Genomic DNA, 17,551 nt, shown 5'->3' with positions numbered 1-17,551 from the left:
TGCAGTCGCCTATTTGTTACTACGTTTGTTAACATAATACAGTTCAATATCGTTAAATATAATTCTGTAGACCTAATATGGTAGCCTACGTGGCAATATATGGAGATCGAAAACCGAACGAATAGGGTTGCTATCAATTCCAATTTATTTTTCATTGGTGCACATTGGCTACACCTATCTCACCTAAATAATCAACAAACAATGACCAACTCACTGACAATATATGGTGATATTTAACCTTTGACCATCGACTAGCTTATCATCACCAATATGACAATACCGCAAACACCCCGTTATAGCGCGCGACGAGAGACTCGTTTTACTTTTGCTCGTTTTCATTAGAAGGGAGTCGGACATAGATCTAGTTATCGGAAAATGATGAATTGATTCTTTTTTGGAATAAAATAAAAATGCACCATGATAAGAGCCTTGCTAAAATAAAATGTATAGACAGCACCAACAACCTGATGGTCCACATTTAGGCTACTTCAGTCAGTGCTAATTAGGCCTTTTCGGAAACAACAAGTGTGTGTTTCTATCTCTTCCCGAAAATACAATTTTTCATAACATCATTGAGCGCATTAAGACTAAGGCTATAACTAGTAGCCTACAGAGAGTCGATCTGAAAATACTTCCATTGTTTTGATTCCCTCTCTTCGCTGTATAAGAGAAATCTACTAAACCTTTCCCATGGCCTGAATGAGCCACATTGTTTCACAAAAATCAAAGACCGAAGATTATTATAAGTAAACTTTGAATAGTAATGATTTCCGAAATAACACGGAAGAAATGGCGATAATTGTCAGTGGTCAGTAGGCGTTGCATAAGTTAGGCCTATTTACAGACCTAAACGTTTACGATCGAAACCCGAACATAATATGACGCCATTGACGGCCACAAAACGCCGCCAGACTGAATTCTGGTCAAACATATATACTGCTTGCCCTTGGTAATTACCCTTGGTATCCATAAAATAATTATATGGAAAAAAGTCTTGGGCCTCCTTCACCTCTATACACATCCTGTTCTGTGTATTAAATATTAATATCAACACTGACGCTCAGTGATAGTTACCGGCAAACTGCATTCTAACCCCGCCACTTCTGAATAATACGATACATTTAAATCATTTGACGATCTGCATGTACAGAAACATATCAACAAGCGGAGGCTGCTTCTGACAAATTTACTTACCTCATCCGAATTCACAGATCATCTGTCCAGTTCCAGTTGCTGCACAATCTCTTGGTTGTAGACTTCGAATTCTAATATATGTCTAGAGTGAGCTTGAACTAAGATGGCTGGTGACAACAAATCTTCCGCGACAATTTGACGTCATTCTGACGTCACTTCACGAGGCAACAGGCTAAACTTTTCAGCAGTCGCTCTCACGCCGCTAAAAATGGGCGCAATCGTTTTTAACTGTAATATTGCTGGTGACAACATTTAGTAGACAGATAACTTCGTTATAGATATATATATATGTTTAATAAAAAATAAAACTAATTGATGGTAGATCTACAAGTGGTTTCCTAAACATCATTTACAAAAAAGTGTTGTAATGTCCAAAGCACAACGTTATCACAACGTTAATTTGCAACGTTGTTTTAATATTAAGAGATGAGAATTTAAATGCCGAATATATAGAAAGGTAATGCATTAATGCCTTGGTATTCTGACAAATTCATGTTGATTTTGATAAAGCAGTTCTATTCCTTTATGACTATCGAGAAGCAAACTCTATAACGTTTCACCGACGTTTCAGAAACGTAGCTACAAAACGTTGTGTGATGTACAATGCACAACGTTTTCACAACGTGATTGTGCAACGTTGTTATAACGTTGTGAAATAACGTTGCACGTTGACATTATAACAACGTTGTGACAACGTAATATCAAGACGTTACCAATCCACAACCTTTCCACAACGTTGTGACAACGTCGTGTGTTAGCTGGGTATACATTACCACAGAGAAAAGCTCAATGGTGTAGTGGAGTTAGTGTCTTTCGGAGAGTGGAAGGTCAGTGTTTCGATCCACTACCGACAGTGGTAGGTGTCAGACCATTTTTCCTCACTCGCCACTTATACAATACGGATTTCCAGCCATCCTCCACATATCGGCATGTGTTACTGGTTACGTATACGTGATTTACGATCCTTTTAGCTGAATACGTATACACCACATGAAAATAATCATGTTTGTCTGTAACCAAACGAACAGTTAGTCTGTACTTAGAAAAGATTAGATTTGTTAATTATCTGAAGTCTAATTTTTTATATCGACACAGTTGACGGTTTATTGTAATATGGACATCACACATGCATTTCTATCGGGATACGAACACCAGCTGTGTATGATGAAGTGACACATACTTTTATTTCACATTTGAGTGCTCACCTGTCTCATCCACACTCTGCAGTCGCGAGTGACTTTGGTTTAACGTTTGGTTTAACGCAGGTATACGAGGGCGTGTCAGCTTCGTGAGGGAGGGAGTGTAACACGAACTGATCAGGAAGGACTTTGACATTTACCCCTTTGATGAAACCAACGAGCCCGAGTATGGTGCTGTCAAACATAGAAACACTTTCAGGGCGAATCATCGACTCAAACCCAGGATCATTGTTAACTTATATGATACACCTAAAGGACACAACAGTGATCATCAACAGGGCCCCCGGGGCAACTTTCCTAACAGATATCCATGGCCATATATATATTAACAAAGTGTCTGTGCAGACAACAACGTCACCTGCAGTTCATGAATGATAAAGAATACAGAAAGCAAGTTTGACATTTATTATGTGTTTATGTATGGTGACTGTTATCATACATGTATGTGGTTTTGCAGGGTATGTTTGTAATGTCCCTGGTATGATCATCCAACACGACAAGTGATAGTCTAGTCTTAAAGGTGTCTTATGTAAACAGGTGTTATCTTGATACTGATATTGCATTACCTGCACAACTGACATCAAATTTCGAATCGCGTGACAGCCGTGTTATTAATGTAGTTAGTAAAGCAGTGACATTCCCAACAGTGTTGTCTTGTACCTATGAAATAATAAAGAATCAAGCCTCGGACTGCTGTGTAATGTCGTCGCACGGAATGATCAGTCAGGTGACAATGTCACACAAGGTATGACATTTAGACGAACGCCCGTTTGTATTTCCTTATTGACTTGCATGCACTTTAGACAGGTAAGAGCTCAATTGCTTGCGGCTAAGACTAATACTTCACAGTTTGTACGGTCATGTTGTGGAACGTGGCCCTACGTACATCACAGAGGTGACAAATCAGGCGAAATTTAAAAGAAACAACATGGGGTGCGGAGAGTAGGTGGATCGTTGACCGTCACATGTGCTGTGGCCTTAGGCAGATGACTTGTTTGAAATATACATGTACCAGTTCACCCAGCAGCGAACTGGTACCTGGTGGGATGTGTGAGTTGTATGACACGCTCCCCTGGCTGGTGAGAATGAAATTATTCATGGGCACACCGGAGTAAAAATGGTGCCCTTTGATCATGATATGCAAGTCCTGGTACTCTTAAATGGCAGACAACAAATTGGTAGTTACAAAACCTAAGGCACCAGGAACAATGGGGAGTCGGACAACTTGGTACTTGCGGTGCAAGCGTGACATTTCGAAAGCGAGGTCCGCATATTTGCCATGTTTTTCCTGAATTTTGTCAATCACATTAGCGTCAAAAGGGACAGAAAACTCAATGACATTTATGATTTCATTGGATTTATCAAAAAGGACAAGATCGGGTTTGTTGACCTAGATACGTCTGAAGCTGTAAACGGGCCTATTCCAAAGAATTATATATTTATCATTTTCCACGAAACCCTCTATATATGTTCTGGGTCGTACCATGGATGGGCCTCTGTGTCAAAACAACAAGCATGGCGAAACGGTAATACAATAATCGAGCCACACCATCATGTCGCTTAAGATACTGTGTTTGTACCAATGCTGGGTATCCAATGACAATGTGTTGGACAGCCTCATTAAATGCATTGCATAATCTACATTTCACATTTCATATTTTAATACAAAATCACACATTGGCGGTTCGATTTGGAAGGGACTGGTCCTGAGCAGAAAACAGAAAGCCGTCTGTTTCACTTTTCAGGCCAGCTGATTTCATCCAAGAAGAGGACCCTGTAGGGTTGCTGATCGCCTCAACACACTGCACACATAAACTCGATGAAGCGGTCGTCTTGGCCGGTTTGATGTGGCACTTCGCTTGGTTGACACTCAGTTTTGTACCGCCCATCAGCACAGAACCATCAACAGACTCAGCATTGACTTTGAGATTATGTCCCACATCCTTGGCCCGTTTACGAAAACTGTGGAATGACTTGTTTGTATTAGTATTATTATTCACAAGTCCGCGTATCTGTGATAATTGTTTGTTTCAATTTGCATAGAAAACAATATATCTCGTAAAGGATGAGGCTGACTGTGTGCAGTGTAGATTAAGGATTGCCAAATACACCGCCCGTCCGATCGTCAAATACAGCGCTTGGTGTATAATCAATATTACAATCATGACCATGTTGAACTGAGCGATACCAGTCAGTGGCCGACAGAAAACTTAATATATATTCATGCGCCTTGTGTTCGTTTAACTCCAAAATTCAGATTTCATTTTTATATATGAAACAATTTTAAACGTCCTTTAGTTGGTCGGAGTTCAACGCTCATCAACATATGTTTTGAAATAAACATGCCGTCTTGCTTCGAGGGGAAGAAGTAAATATAATGAATTTACAAAGAAACAAATGCGGGGGATTAAACATACATAACATTGCGTTTGGTAGCGTAAAATCGAAGCGCAATGTTCAGATGTAAGTCCATATAATTATATTCCACTAATAGCTGCAGGGTGGCCACCCCGAGACACTTTACAAGGCGGAACCTCTTCGTGAAGGTCATTTTTATTCATTTCAGTTACTGTCATATCGTGGTTACAAAAATAAAGTTTACCACAATGAGTTCCTTAACTTAGGGCTTTTCATAGTTTAGTGTGACTTAATCTCACGCCTTGATAACACGTCTCGTGGGGAAGGACTAATATCATCGACTTCCTCCCACCCCAGAATATCTCTCACCCCAGACTATCTCTCACCATAGACTATCTCTCACCCAGAATATCTCTCACCTCAGACCATCTCTCATCCCGGACTAACTCTTACTCAGACTATCTCTCACCCGAGACTGTCTCTCACCCAGACTATTTCTCACCCCAGACTCACCCCCTCATGATAATTTAACATGTTGGTTGCATTCATATTGTGTTGAGACCCACCTGTACGACATGACCGTCACAAATATGCAGGCGGGGTTTAACAAGGAAGTAAGTTATTTTTTCTAATACAAACTCTTCCCATTTTGTGTCTTTTAAGATGCGCTGATCATGACTCGGTGAACTGTCAACATTATGACGAAGTCTATGATCGTTTGGAAATGTTTCATCGTTTTTGGCTGCATTCTTCAACCCGTTTATACAGGTAAGACAGACATTTACAATAAAAATGCATATAGAGATCGGCAGCTGAAATAAGTACAGCTTTTCATATATACATACATAAAATATATGAGGTGTATGCATTTTTGTCACATGTAAACCATATATGAGTGTACTCACATACGGCGGCAATATTCATTGCAAACATCTATTTCAAAACGTTACCGGAAACCCGGTAATAGTTCTTAACTGATGGTGTTCTAAATGACGGGTTGTGGACTTTCCTGAACATTATATTCAACATAGTGATGTAATGTAAATGTACTCCGTTTGCATGGACGGTATTGTTCGAGTGAATAACAAACATCGGCTAGGCGAACTGGAACTGACGGCTACCTTGTTGTCAAAAGTAAACTGTGTTGTTTCTTGAAGTAAGAAAAACCAAACTAAACTACTGAGCCATGAATATAACCTGTAATAACAGATTCTAAAATGTGTAACTGAGACAAGAATGTGAGTGAGTGCGTATGGTTTTACGCCACTTTAAGCAATATTCAAGCAATATCACGGCGGGGGACACCAGAAATGGGCTTCACACATTGTACCCATGTCGGGAATCGAACCCGGGTCTTCGGCGTGACGAGCGAACGCTTTAACCACTAGGCTACCCGACCGCCCCGAGACAAGAATGTAAATATGTTTCACTATAGAAAATATTCTGCTAAAACATAACAGTAAGTCCAAGAATTTAAGTTTAAAATTACCTCTAATTATACAAAAAAGACTTGTAACTTTCCGATACTGTAGATTTATATTTTAGCGATTCTTAATGCTGTTTGGGCAGTCGAGGCGCCGTGACGTAACCAATCTCTGTAGTAATTACTCTTAGGTACTTGGTATTGTGTGCTCCATCCACTTCTTATCCGTTATGTGGATGAGGAGGGGGTCATCATTCGTGACCTAGGTTATTGTGAGACATCTTGACCCGACGGTATAAATCGCTGTAAATGATATCAGCCACTAGACTCGACGTACAGGCCGTTATGAAATAGTTTTAATATTGCGAAGCAAAACTACATTCACAATCGCAAACATTACATTACATTTTACATCAAGAGATCAATCGCCGAGTATGTGTCCGTATCGTAAAAGGAGTATGTAAGGATTGAACATTGTATTTGGCGAGCATAGTTTGCATTTATTTCCTAATATACACTCTTTAAAAAAAGAAATCCACAGGCTAACTTTTAGATCTTTTACTGTTTTCAATTAAATATGCACATTTCAATTATATGATTGAAACAAGGATGAAACTTAGCATGGTGATAGTCACGTGTTAAGTAGAAATAATTGGTAATATTGATTGTCCTGTCGCAAGACACTTACGTCCATGAGGGGGGCATTCAAATCAGTACCTGATGTGACTGACCACCGCGTGCCGTTATCTCTGCTCTACACATCCTTGGCACAGGCTGAATAAGTCTACGGATTCTGTCCTCTGGAATTCTCCTCCAATCTTCCCGCAACGCGTTGGCCAGTTGTGCAAGTGTCTGTGGTGTATGTTGTGGTGTACTTCATCCCACAGATACTCTATCGGGTTCAGGTCCCGAGATCTGGAAAGCTATGGCAAGACATTGACGTTTGAATTATGTTGAAAGTCAACAGTGACACGAGTCGTGTATGGTGTAAAATTGTCATGTTGAAACTATCCCCTCTGGTAGTTAACCGGATGAATGTGACGTTGAACAATTTGGTCGATGTACCGATTTACTGTCAGATTCCCGTGAACCAACAACTGGTCAGATCTCCGTATGTAGGATATGGCTCCCTCAACCAACACACTTCCGACACCGAATCGGTCAACCTGTCGACCGCTGTTTGGTGCAAAACTTCCATTTCGAAGTCAGTAGACACGCTGTCTTCCATCTCCGCGTTGAAGAAGAAATCGTGATTCATCACTGAACCAGACTCGCCGCCAGTTTCATGTCTTTACATTTATATTGCTCCGCCCCTTACGTTGTCGTCGATGCAAACGTTTCATGAATAAACAAAATTAACATTATCACTATCTACAAAGCGTTTGTTTTTTTAAGAGAGTATGATACCGAAGCACATGATGGTAATAATCTCTGTATAACATGATGCTATTTATAAAATAATTACTGGACGGTTAAGAAGTAATTTCATTCAATCAAGTAGTTTATGAAAGTACGTATGAATACAATTTGTGAGTGAAAAACCATATTATGCAAAACAACACGTGCCCATGTTTGTAACAATGGGAAACCCTTATCCACGCAAACCGAGAACGTTATATGAATCAATAGTTTAATGAGAAAGAAGGCATCACATTGATGTATGGGGCTCGAAAAGTAGATCCTGCCAGTCGACCTCTGATCGTGATATGAAGTTTATGGTATTTATTTAAGCATTTATATCATAAACGGTGCTATCAGGGATCTTACAATGTATATGTACATGTATCTCTATAACATCAATGTGTTATCCCTGACCCTTACATGTTCCCTGACTTTATTAACACATGTATATGAATGTCTGACCAATGAGTAAGTACATAGGCAAAAACATTGTGTTTTGGATACTATAGACAGCGATATCATAACCATAAATACTACTTTCAAACAAATTTCATCTCACAGTAAATGTTCATTCATGCATGTTGTGACGTGTACTCCATGTGGATGCTTTACTAACACATGTACATGTATATGAATGTCTGACCAATGAGTAACTATGTATGTGAAAACATTGTGCTTTGGACAATATTGACAGCGATATTATAACCATAAGTGCTACTTTCAAACTCATTTCATCTCACCGTATATGTTCATACATGCATGTTGTGACTTGTCCTCCATGTAGGTGCCACAAAGACAAGTGAAGCATGCTATGGTACTCCTGGCCTCCCCTGTACTCAGCATAACATCAGCTGCAACAACACCCAGAAGATCGCCATCTCTGACGCCTACTACACTAAAAATAATAAGTGTAATATTACAGGTATCTCTAGTTGCACAGTGAACCAGGACAGTTGTACAGAAAATGGATATCACAGGTTCAACAACACCGAGCTGGTCTCCCTCTACAACAACTGTTCAACAGAGACTCGGTGTGTGTATCGTGCTCCCCGGCGCATTGCAGCTCTTGCATTCTCCGTTGTGAAATATCAGTGTATTAAGAGTAAGTGTGTTTTGATGGACACTAATTGATTTAATTGTAACTAATGGGTTTCGATAAAAAACAAATCAGTCTCGCTGTTGGTATTTTGCTCAAAGTCAAGATGCATTTATTGTAGACTCTATTGTAAAACATCAGTGCATCGACCCCCTGCATCCACAGCCCAAAAGCACATGACCGACTAGAACTCGGTATAAGTATGTGATGATATATATGAAAGAGAGGGAGGGAGGGAGGGGGAGGGAGAGAGAGAGAGAGAGAGAGAGAGAGAGAGAGAGAGAGAGAGAGAGAGAGAGAGAGAGAGAGAGAGAGAGAAAGAGAGAGAAAGCTTTATGTGTTTAATTTTAGACATCCATGTACACGCAAGAAATATGCTTTTCAAGGGTGTTTAAACATTTCTGACCCCAGTTCTATTTTTAATTACTAGCAGGGCAGGAAGTCAAGGCAAGGCTTTTCGGTGAATACCTTTTGCAGAATACACTTAGATTGGTCCACCTGGTCTCTGTAACCTGTAGTTTCTACTATTACAATAATCCGGGGTAATAATCTAAGACGACGAGCCTCGCTGTGCAAAGTTACGTCCCTTGGGCACGCAAGAAAACTAATATTGGTTGCCCGAGTCCCGGTTTGCCCCGATTATGTTTCTAGGTTAGCAGAATGACACCAGTGTTGTGTTTTATCAAAGTGATAAACGTCTAAGACATTACACCTGGCTGTCTTCCAAGCTGTTGTGATATAAACTGAATACTCACTCACTCTGAAATAATCCACAGACGAATAAACATACCATGACGTTATCATATTCACTTATACCATTAATGTAAAACCTTCAAATGTTTTCATTGGCCACACTTGTGGCCGAAGACGGAGACCGAGACCCATTGTGTTTAAGAAACGGGGAGTTACAAGGATACTCCCCTACTCCAAATACATTTTCAACAAAACAATCTTAACTTGATATTATGTGACTTGACATGTTTCATATACTCCCGGAGCAAAATCTTGTGTCACTTCTTTTCAATTTGACGTAAAAAGTCACATTTTCAAAAACAAAAATCGGAAACAAGCAGCCAGTCATTAAGTGGCTCACATCAAGTCGGTATGATTCTGTTGTCTGTGCCTGCGTTACCTGTACAAAACATGGGGAAGCAAATGATGAGGTGACACGATTAACGCAAAAACGACAATGCTACTGTCATGAAGTTGCTGGTGGTTTGTGTGTAAGTTGCTGAATTTATGTTATTGGATCAATTTAAGATAAAAGCTGCCAGATTTTATTCGAAGATGATATTTTCACTTCCATGACTTAGACCACTGTCCCCAACCCCGATAGTGACAGTTTGGATAATTTCAATGGTTTTTCTCCCTTTGGAATTACAAATTCTGAGAAGCCGTACTTTGAATCTTTTTCCTACATCAGTGACACTGATGATGTATCAACGTTTGAAAAGGCAGAAATAGATATGAACAACGTACTGTGAAGTCAACTCCAGACATTTCCGACAAAACTGACAATAAGCTGATATCAATGTGCGAAGCTGAGGAGAAGACTTGACACAGTTTGATCACAGATGCGTCTTATAGGTTTGAAGAGGAAATGTCCTCTTTTAGGCAAGCATGGTATGTATTTTGTTGAGCAAGTACATTTTTAGCAGTCGTTGATTATTCCTTTAATTCGAAACATTAAAAAAGTCGCTAGTGTCAGCATTCATTCAGCATTGTTACATGTACAGAATCTGTAATGTTTCCAATCTTAAATAAATATAAATAAATATCATATACATTTTCTTGATTTGTCCAATGGCAAATAATCGAATAGTTTAGTAAGTAGTAACGTGTATAACAAATGTTAGAATGGAATTTTACTGTATGATATGTGTCACATATATATTAATTCACAAAGCCTCAAACATTATATATATCGGAAACGTTAGAAAAAAAAAGTATCGTGAATCGTTCATCAATCGTAGATTTGATTACACCTTTACAGGAAAACAATGTCGTGAAAAACTGTTTTAAAGTTTTAAAGACAAAGTGAAACTATGAATAGTAATTTAGCGGCGTTATCACTTATTTTAAGTGACGTTTGATCATTATATAAAAAAATAACCATAATGTGATCTAGTAGCAACGACTAATGCATCTATGCAGTCATCGACTCCAGTTGATAAACGATTAATGTCATTGATGAATCGTTCTCGTTTTATAAGTAAACATATACATACATGTAAATGTATGACGTGTTGAGGCTACAAAATTATTCCTCATTTCAGATTCCTTGACAGCACCATGAGTGAGTAAGTAAGTGAGTGAGTTTCGTTAACTCCTCTGACTGTCCCACGAGTAAAATGTGATGGTAGGTGAAGAGTTTTAAGGTGTATCAAAGTAACGCAGAGATTAGCAGAAGACTTTTAGGGACCCTGGAGGAAGAAGACGTTCTATGGTCGAAAGGCTGTTTGCGAAGCAACAACCTGGACACGATGAGCTGTATCACTGGTATTAACTTTGCATTACATGGGCAGGAACACAGGAATTTACGCACTGGGCCAGCTTCACTATTTCAGATCTATCAAGGTGAAGGGTGAGTGAGTATGGTTTTACGCCGCTTTTAGCAATGTTCCAGCAATATCACGGCGGGGGACACCAGAAACGGGCTTCACACATCGTACCCATGTCGGGAAGCGAACCCTTCGACGTGACGAGCGAACGCTTTAACAACTAGGCTACGCGACCATCCCTGTCAAGGTGAAGAAGGTATGTGTCTAATGTACAGTAAGGAAAGGTAAAAACCAACAGTGAAGGGCTCAAACATGGCAGACATTGTTGCTGACGAACATCCGGGCAATGCTTACAGATGTGTAAGAGTGTTGTGAAATTTTTATAAAAGTGGCGCCTGCTGTTCATCGCCAACTATACCAGATGCGTTTTATTTGCAACCACTGGAATAACCGTTTTCGGAGCGTACTACAGAATCTCAGATGAAAGTTGTAAGCACTGTCATTCAAGGAAATACCAGTTTTACCGCGGAGCCTTCCTATGAGATTCGTGTATCCAAACACAGAACATTGCGATCAACATAAATCTGCATGCAACTGAAATTGATGTAATTATTGTTTACTCTATGACGATGTACTTCTTCATCATTAAAATTTTCAATGTGATCGTATCCTTGTATTTCATCTGTTTTCGTGTCCGAGTATGTGCTGACTTTCCTCCAGCTTGATTTTCGACTCGTACAGCCAGTGGTCCTAGTACTACAGGTCACATTAAATATAATATTCGCTCTACTGTCTTCGATACTGGAAGCCCCTCCATTCAATAAAAATATGGTGTGCGAACAATAGAATGACGTCACAAGTGTTACGTAACTGAGATAAAAGTGTTCTAAAGTAAAATGTGATGTGGAAAAGGACTAAGTGTGCGCCTAAAATCATACAAGTCATATTAGAAAGGTGGAAAGTATCATCTGACAATCATGAATTGTTCTGAACGTGCCCTCCCCGGGCACGATAACGACGAAGATTAGATATGGTGCTTTCATTACACTCATGTTAATTATCTTAATGTTTCTAATGACTGAAACAATGAATGTTGCAGAAGGTGAGTTACTTAACACCAGTGGAGGAGTTGCAGAGGGATTATCTCAAGTCTTACTCATCCACAGAGAAAATAGGATGCCTAATTCTACAATGGAAATAATCAATTATATGTGCAGCTTGAAGTCTGATGTCAATGCTACAAGCATATCAGTGTATGCTCTTGACGCGCGGTTAGGACGAGGAACTCCAGGGCAATGCTTCTCAAAGTTATCTGTCCTACCTGAGAATGAGATCTCAATGACTAATTGTTCATCTGACTTCGAACTGTTTGAGAGACTCAACGTAACAGCGGAACTCCCAATATCTCTTAACTTCATGGATTTTCCCAGATCATCGTCAGCCTTAATTTGGCTTCTGATTAATGGTAGGAATGAGAAGTCGTACCTCAACCAGTCCTGATACAGTACAATCAAAGATCTAGGTGTATTTCTATTAACCCAAATGTTGTTTTTGACTGTAGAGTGAAACTGCACCACCAGCAGTAGTTTTATTTATTGTGTAGTTATTATTTCACGATATACATTTCCAGTGCTTGTGTAAATACACACACAAATATACACATGTGAAAAATGGGTTATACGTCTAATTCCAGATAAACAGTAAGATTAACTGACAGCATGATATTATGTGTGTTATATATTGCAGCTTCAGACCCTTTTAATGTGACGTGTGAACCAGTGACAGGCGAAGGTAGGCCAATGTTATATCCAGATTTTCACTGTATAGAGTTCATATACATGTTGTGTAATCACATCCGTAATGTGCTATTGCCACGTTTAATATTTTGTATCAAAATATTCAATATAGTTTCTGTTCAAACAGGTACAAATACAGGAACAACAATTTCCTCAACAGATTATAACAACCATGTTTCAACAGGTAATGTTAGTTTCGCAGCGTATAGACAATTAGTAGCGTCTATTGTGTAGTAAATTGTAGTTCTGAATATCAGAAACAAAAATTAATTTAAGCTTTACGCTGTGTAACAACGCATTGAAACCATACGGCTACACACACTTTTGCCACTATCGCTCAAGTCGGATGCACAGTATTTCTTCAGTCCAGTCTGTAATGACAAACTCCTCACTAAAACATATCTAACAGACAATGATCATTCTGATTTCAGAAACTTCATCGAAAGGTAAACATATTACTTGTTAGCTTTGTTAATCCTAAGAGCTTGTAATTAATAATAGTTTGCACGTCAAAGCCGATACATTGTATCCTTGTTAGATCCACATTTATATCCAAATAAAACAAAGATGCACATATACATTGATTTGGTAAGGAGTTGCGTTTCAAATGCCCACACTTCAGTATATCTCCCCATCATGATGTATGCATTTCGTAACGTGTTATGAATGACCTCCTAGCCAATATGTCATATATGAAAACTTGGTAAATACTGTAATCTACGTTTATAACGAACACGCTTATAATGAACAGACGGATATAACGAACTTTTTTTATCCCGGCCACTTGCTGTATATATCCTTAAGACGAACTACGGTTATAACGAACTAGAATAAGTGATCCCTTCGAGTTCGTTATAACTGTGGTTTAACTGTAGAAAGTATATTATCATCAACGTTCACATTCTCTTATTATGTAGGATCAAGTAGATCAACAATAGATATCACTCCAACAGCGACGATGCTGGACTACACTCAAACAACAACAGGTATAATGCATGTGTAAATACAAATTTGACACATACCAGACCTTCAACACAACAGCTTAGAACAGTTTGATTTAAATGCATTATTGTCTTTGCTTCATGATCAACGAACGATCGTTAAAGAGAATACGTTTTTTGCTATTCTTATTTGTCAATGTAAGAGTTAATGTATATTCTAAATAAATAAAGAATATGTCCAACGTGCAGAACTTTGATAAAGTTCATTAGAATAGGGTTTTGCGAATACAACTGATGTGTTTTAAGTACATTTTCGTCCATTGCAGAATCCAGTGGAATAACAACGACCAATCATACAGTGCTTACGGACAAAGACACGCATACATCAGGTAGGGTGTGTTTACCCACATGTAATTTGCCACATTTGTTTATGGATCCGATAAATGTAATCTATAGTTTAGGACAGATCGATGTGAATGCATTATTGTCTTTTCTTTATGATCAGCAAACGATCGTTAAAGAGGATACGAGTTATGTTTTTATTTTTATTTGTCAATGTAAGATTTGATGTATTTTCTAAATAAATAACAAATATGTCCACCGTGCAGAACGACTTCGATAAAGTTCATTTGAATAGGGTCTTGTGTACACCACTTATGGGATTAAAGTTTATTTTTGCCTATTGCAGAATCCAGTAGAATAGCAACGACCAATAATACAGTGCTAACGGAGAACGATACACACAAAACAAGTAGGGTGTGTTGGTACATGTACACATGAAATTTGTCACATTCTTTATGGATCCGATCATGTAATCCTGTATGGATCAGTACAAATCATTACCAACATTTCAATATATCCTGCTACAGCTCCTTCCTTCAACAGACAGCAAACGTAAGTTTGAACGCAGATTATGTAAGTAAGAAATATTTAAATTGTACCTATCATTATATTTGACCTACCTAGTTATACTCTGTATTGAAAAAGAAGTTAGTCCAAACTTGATTCTAACGGGCCCTTTTAATGACAGTAACTGATGCAAGAGATAAAAGAAAAGATGTTCAAATAAAGGATGAATTGAAATATGTATGTGTGTAATGGTAAATTCGCAATTAACGTTGATATATTTCACATTTCTTTGGTGGTCTGTAAATAATCGAATCTGGACCAAACAATCCAGTTATAATGAGATTTCAATCCGACACATCAATCAAGTTGGTGAGCATGACCACCTGATCTCGTTAGTCGCCTCTTATGGCAAGTGTGGATTGTCGAAGACCAGTTCTAACCTGCATCTTCACGAGGGTATTGTATGTGCCAATTGTAAATACCCATTAGCAGCAGGGAACGTTTGTGAAGGATGTTAATCGTCAGGCAGTAATGCAACCATTCACAATGTGAAATTTTGGTATAGCCACCATAATATACAATGATATATGATGTATTATTATAATAATTAAGCTAAATATATTTGTTCGATCTCAGATGACACTGGTGCAATTATTGGTGGAGTTGTGGCCACAGTCGTAGCAATATTGGTTGTAACATTGGTATCAGTGAGGCTTATACGAAATAGGTGAGTATTTTTTTATGTATTCAAATATTTCTGTTAAATACAGTAATTACTCTCAGTAAAGCTATCCTACTATAGCAATTATACAGTGTGTGACTGTCACGCTGTACACATATTTGTAAGGTTTTGAAACACAAGGATACGCACGTTTCTTCTTCAGAAAATAATCTCTAACCAAGAATCTTGCAATTATATATAATACGCGAAGCAAACGGTCTCATCAGTAATTACCTTTTGACTACATACTACACTTGTATACATGTGAAACGAAATAAATCGAGAGAGATCTACGTTTTTGTTCAAAGGGTTTTGTTCATCGTGTTTTAGAGACTATAGACCCCTTTAAACTTCAGCGAGACTCGCATTCACAAACCGTGAACGTCATTGAAAGATCCTGAGATTATAACCCAGACAAAATTGTATTGATTATTCAAATCAAGATTGTATTTAAATGTGTTCTTCATAATACTGCTGTTTGTACATGTATCACTGATTATGTCACCTTGTATCTCTGAACTGACTTCCAGGCGAGCGAAAGGTGAAGGAAAGGAGAATATTGCATCATCTCCTCTGGATGTACAGCCTGACATGGCATACAGTTTGGCCGGTAAAATCCCTCAGAACAACTACCATGAAATCCAGGACCTGAAGACACAGAGCGGTGATTATGATTACGCTACCGCGGATGGTATGCAAAATGCAAACACACATTTCATTCTTGAACAAGCTGAGAAGCAAAATGCAAAACAGTCTGCAAAAGTTTCTACCACTGAAAGTGATTATGATCACATCGGAGACAAAGCATCTCCACAGACCAGTGACTACGACACAACAGCCTCGGTTTTGCAATCTGCTCATGCAGGAGGAACAATTGGAGAAGACAACTATGGTTACAATCTTTTCCACAAGAAAACCAACCCTAAGACACAGCAGAATGACTACGACACCGCTGCCTCTGCAACTAAGGCAGTAGCACAACTGGATAGGACCGATAGGAACACTGATGATGACGACTATGACCATTTCCCTAGGGTGACCAATCATCCTGAAACTGAGAGTTCGCCGTATGATACTGCATCGGGAATGGCAGACAAGTCTGATTATTCGATTGCAGGACCAATGAAATGAGCATATCCCTAAAATGGAATATGTTTTTGTGTGCTTTGGTTCGAATATCTCCATGGTTACCTTGAACTTGTCAATGTCATCAGTTGTGGCACCAAACACTTTTCGTATTCACATAACGCTTTTTTGTATATCAAAAATTAATATTTTGAACACATATGTTTAAGGCTGAACAAGGGTAAACCAGTTATCTAAGGCGCAACAATTCGCAGAGCCACGATCTATGCATATGATCATGTGTTCAAGCCCTAGTTTCGCCCTGATCAATTAAAGATTATAGCATTGTCAGCACTATTCCCGTCCTTGAGGGGTTCGCCAAAATGCGAAACATTTAACATTTGCAGTTCTTCCATATAAATCTGAAACGTCAGCTGCAATAATGCTTATTCGCTTTCACTTTAATCCTTCCATGTACTTAAACAGTCTTTGCATTCCCACCGTTATCAGATGTGTCACTTTGATAATACTTATACAGTTTACAAACTGTTTGACTTATAAAGGGTCAACGTAAATACCAGTTGAGCACAACGATAATGTTCATAAAGTACAATGAATACAATACGTGTATATAAGTTTGATTCAACCGTGATTACCGTATTCGACGTAATCAGCGCCCCGCTCTAATAAGCGGATTTGCTAATATGTTGGACAGTGAACAGTTGATCAATGTACACAAGACTTATTTATTCGCGTATAATACGCACTCATATGTTATATGCACACTTAATTATGGGCCATTGAATTCTGGAAAAAGATATCTAATATTTCTAATTTTGAGTGCGCCCTGGGCGCTTATTACGTCGAATACGGTAATCGTTTTTTACCGAGCATTTACTGTGTATTTCTTTTTTATGTAAGTGTGATTACATCAATTCATTCTATTACTACCAAGTATTTTACCGTTTGTGTAACATTATTCTGGGCCATTATGGCTTGTTCATGTT

General features: G+C 38.6%; 1 protein-coding gene across 1 annotated transcript; it reads left to right on the top strand.

Annotated features, from left to right (window-relative positions):
• The first annotated feature begins 1,957 nt into the window (after window positions 1-1,957).
• On the top strand, window positions 1,958-16,727 carry LOC139475763 (uncharacterized). Its single transcript, XM_071258964.1, has 8 exons — window positions 1,958-2,021; window positions 5,415-5,519; window positions 8,360-8,677; window positions 12,919-12,963; window positions 13,096-13,152; window positions 13,400-13,414; window positions 15,395-15,485; window positions 16,010-16,727. The coding sequence occupies exons 2-8, from the start codon at window positions 5,450-5,452 to the stop codon at window positions 16,608-16,610; spliced, it is 1,197 nt and encodes a 398-aa protein (XP_071115065.1). The 5' UTR covers window positions 1,958-2,021; window positions 5,415-5,449; the 3' UTR covers window positions 16,611-16,727.
• Window positions 16,728-17,551: the final 824 nt, after the last annotated feature.

The sequence above is a fragment of the Haliotis cracherodii genome, unplaced genomic scaffold (genome assembly GCF_022045235.1).
Source record: "Haliotis cracherodii isolate W230 unplaced genomic scaffold, xgHalCrac1.p SCAF_3, whole genome shotgun sequence".
In the NCBI taxonomy this organism is placed as follows: Eukaryota; Metazoa; Mollusca; class Gastropoda; order Lepetellida; family Haliotidae; genus Haliotis; species Haliotis cracherodii.
The sequence above is the reverse complement of the archived record's forward strand: the minus strand, read 5'-3'. Positions and strand labels throughout refer to the sequence as shown.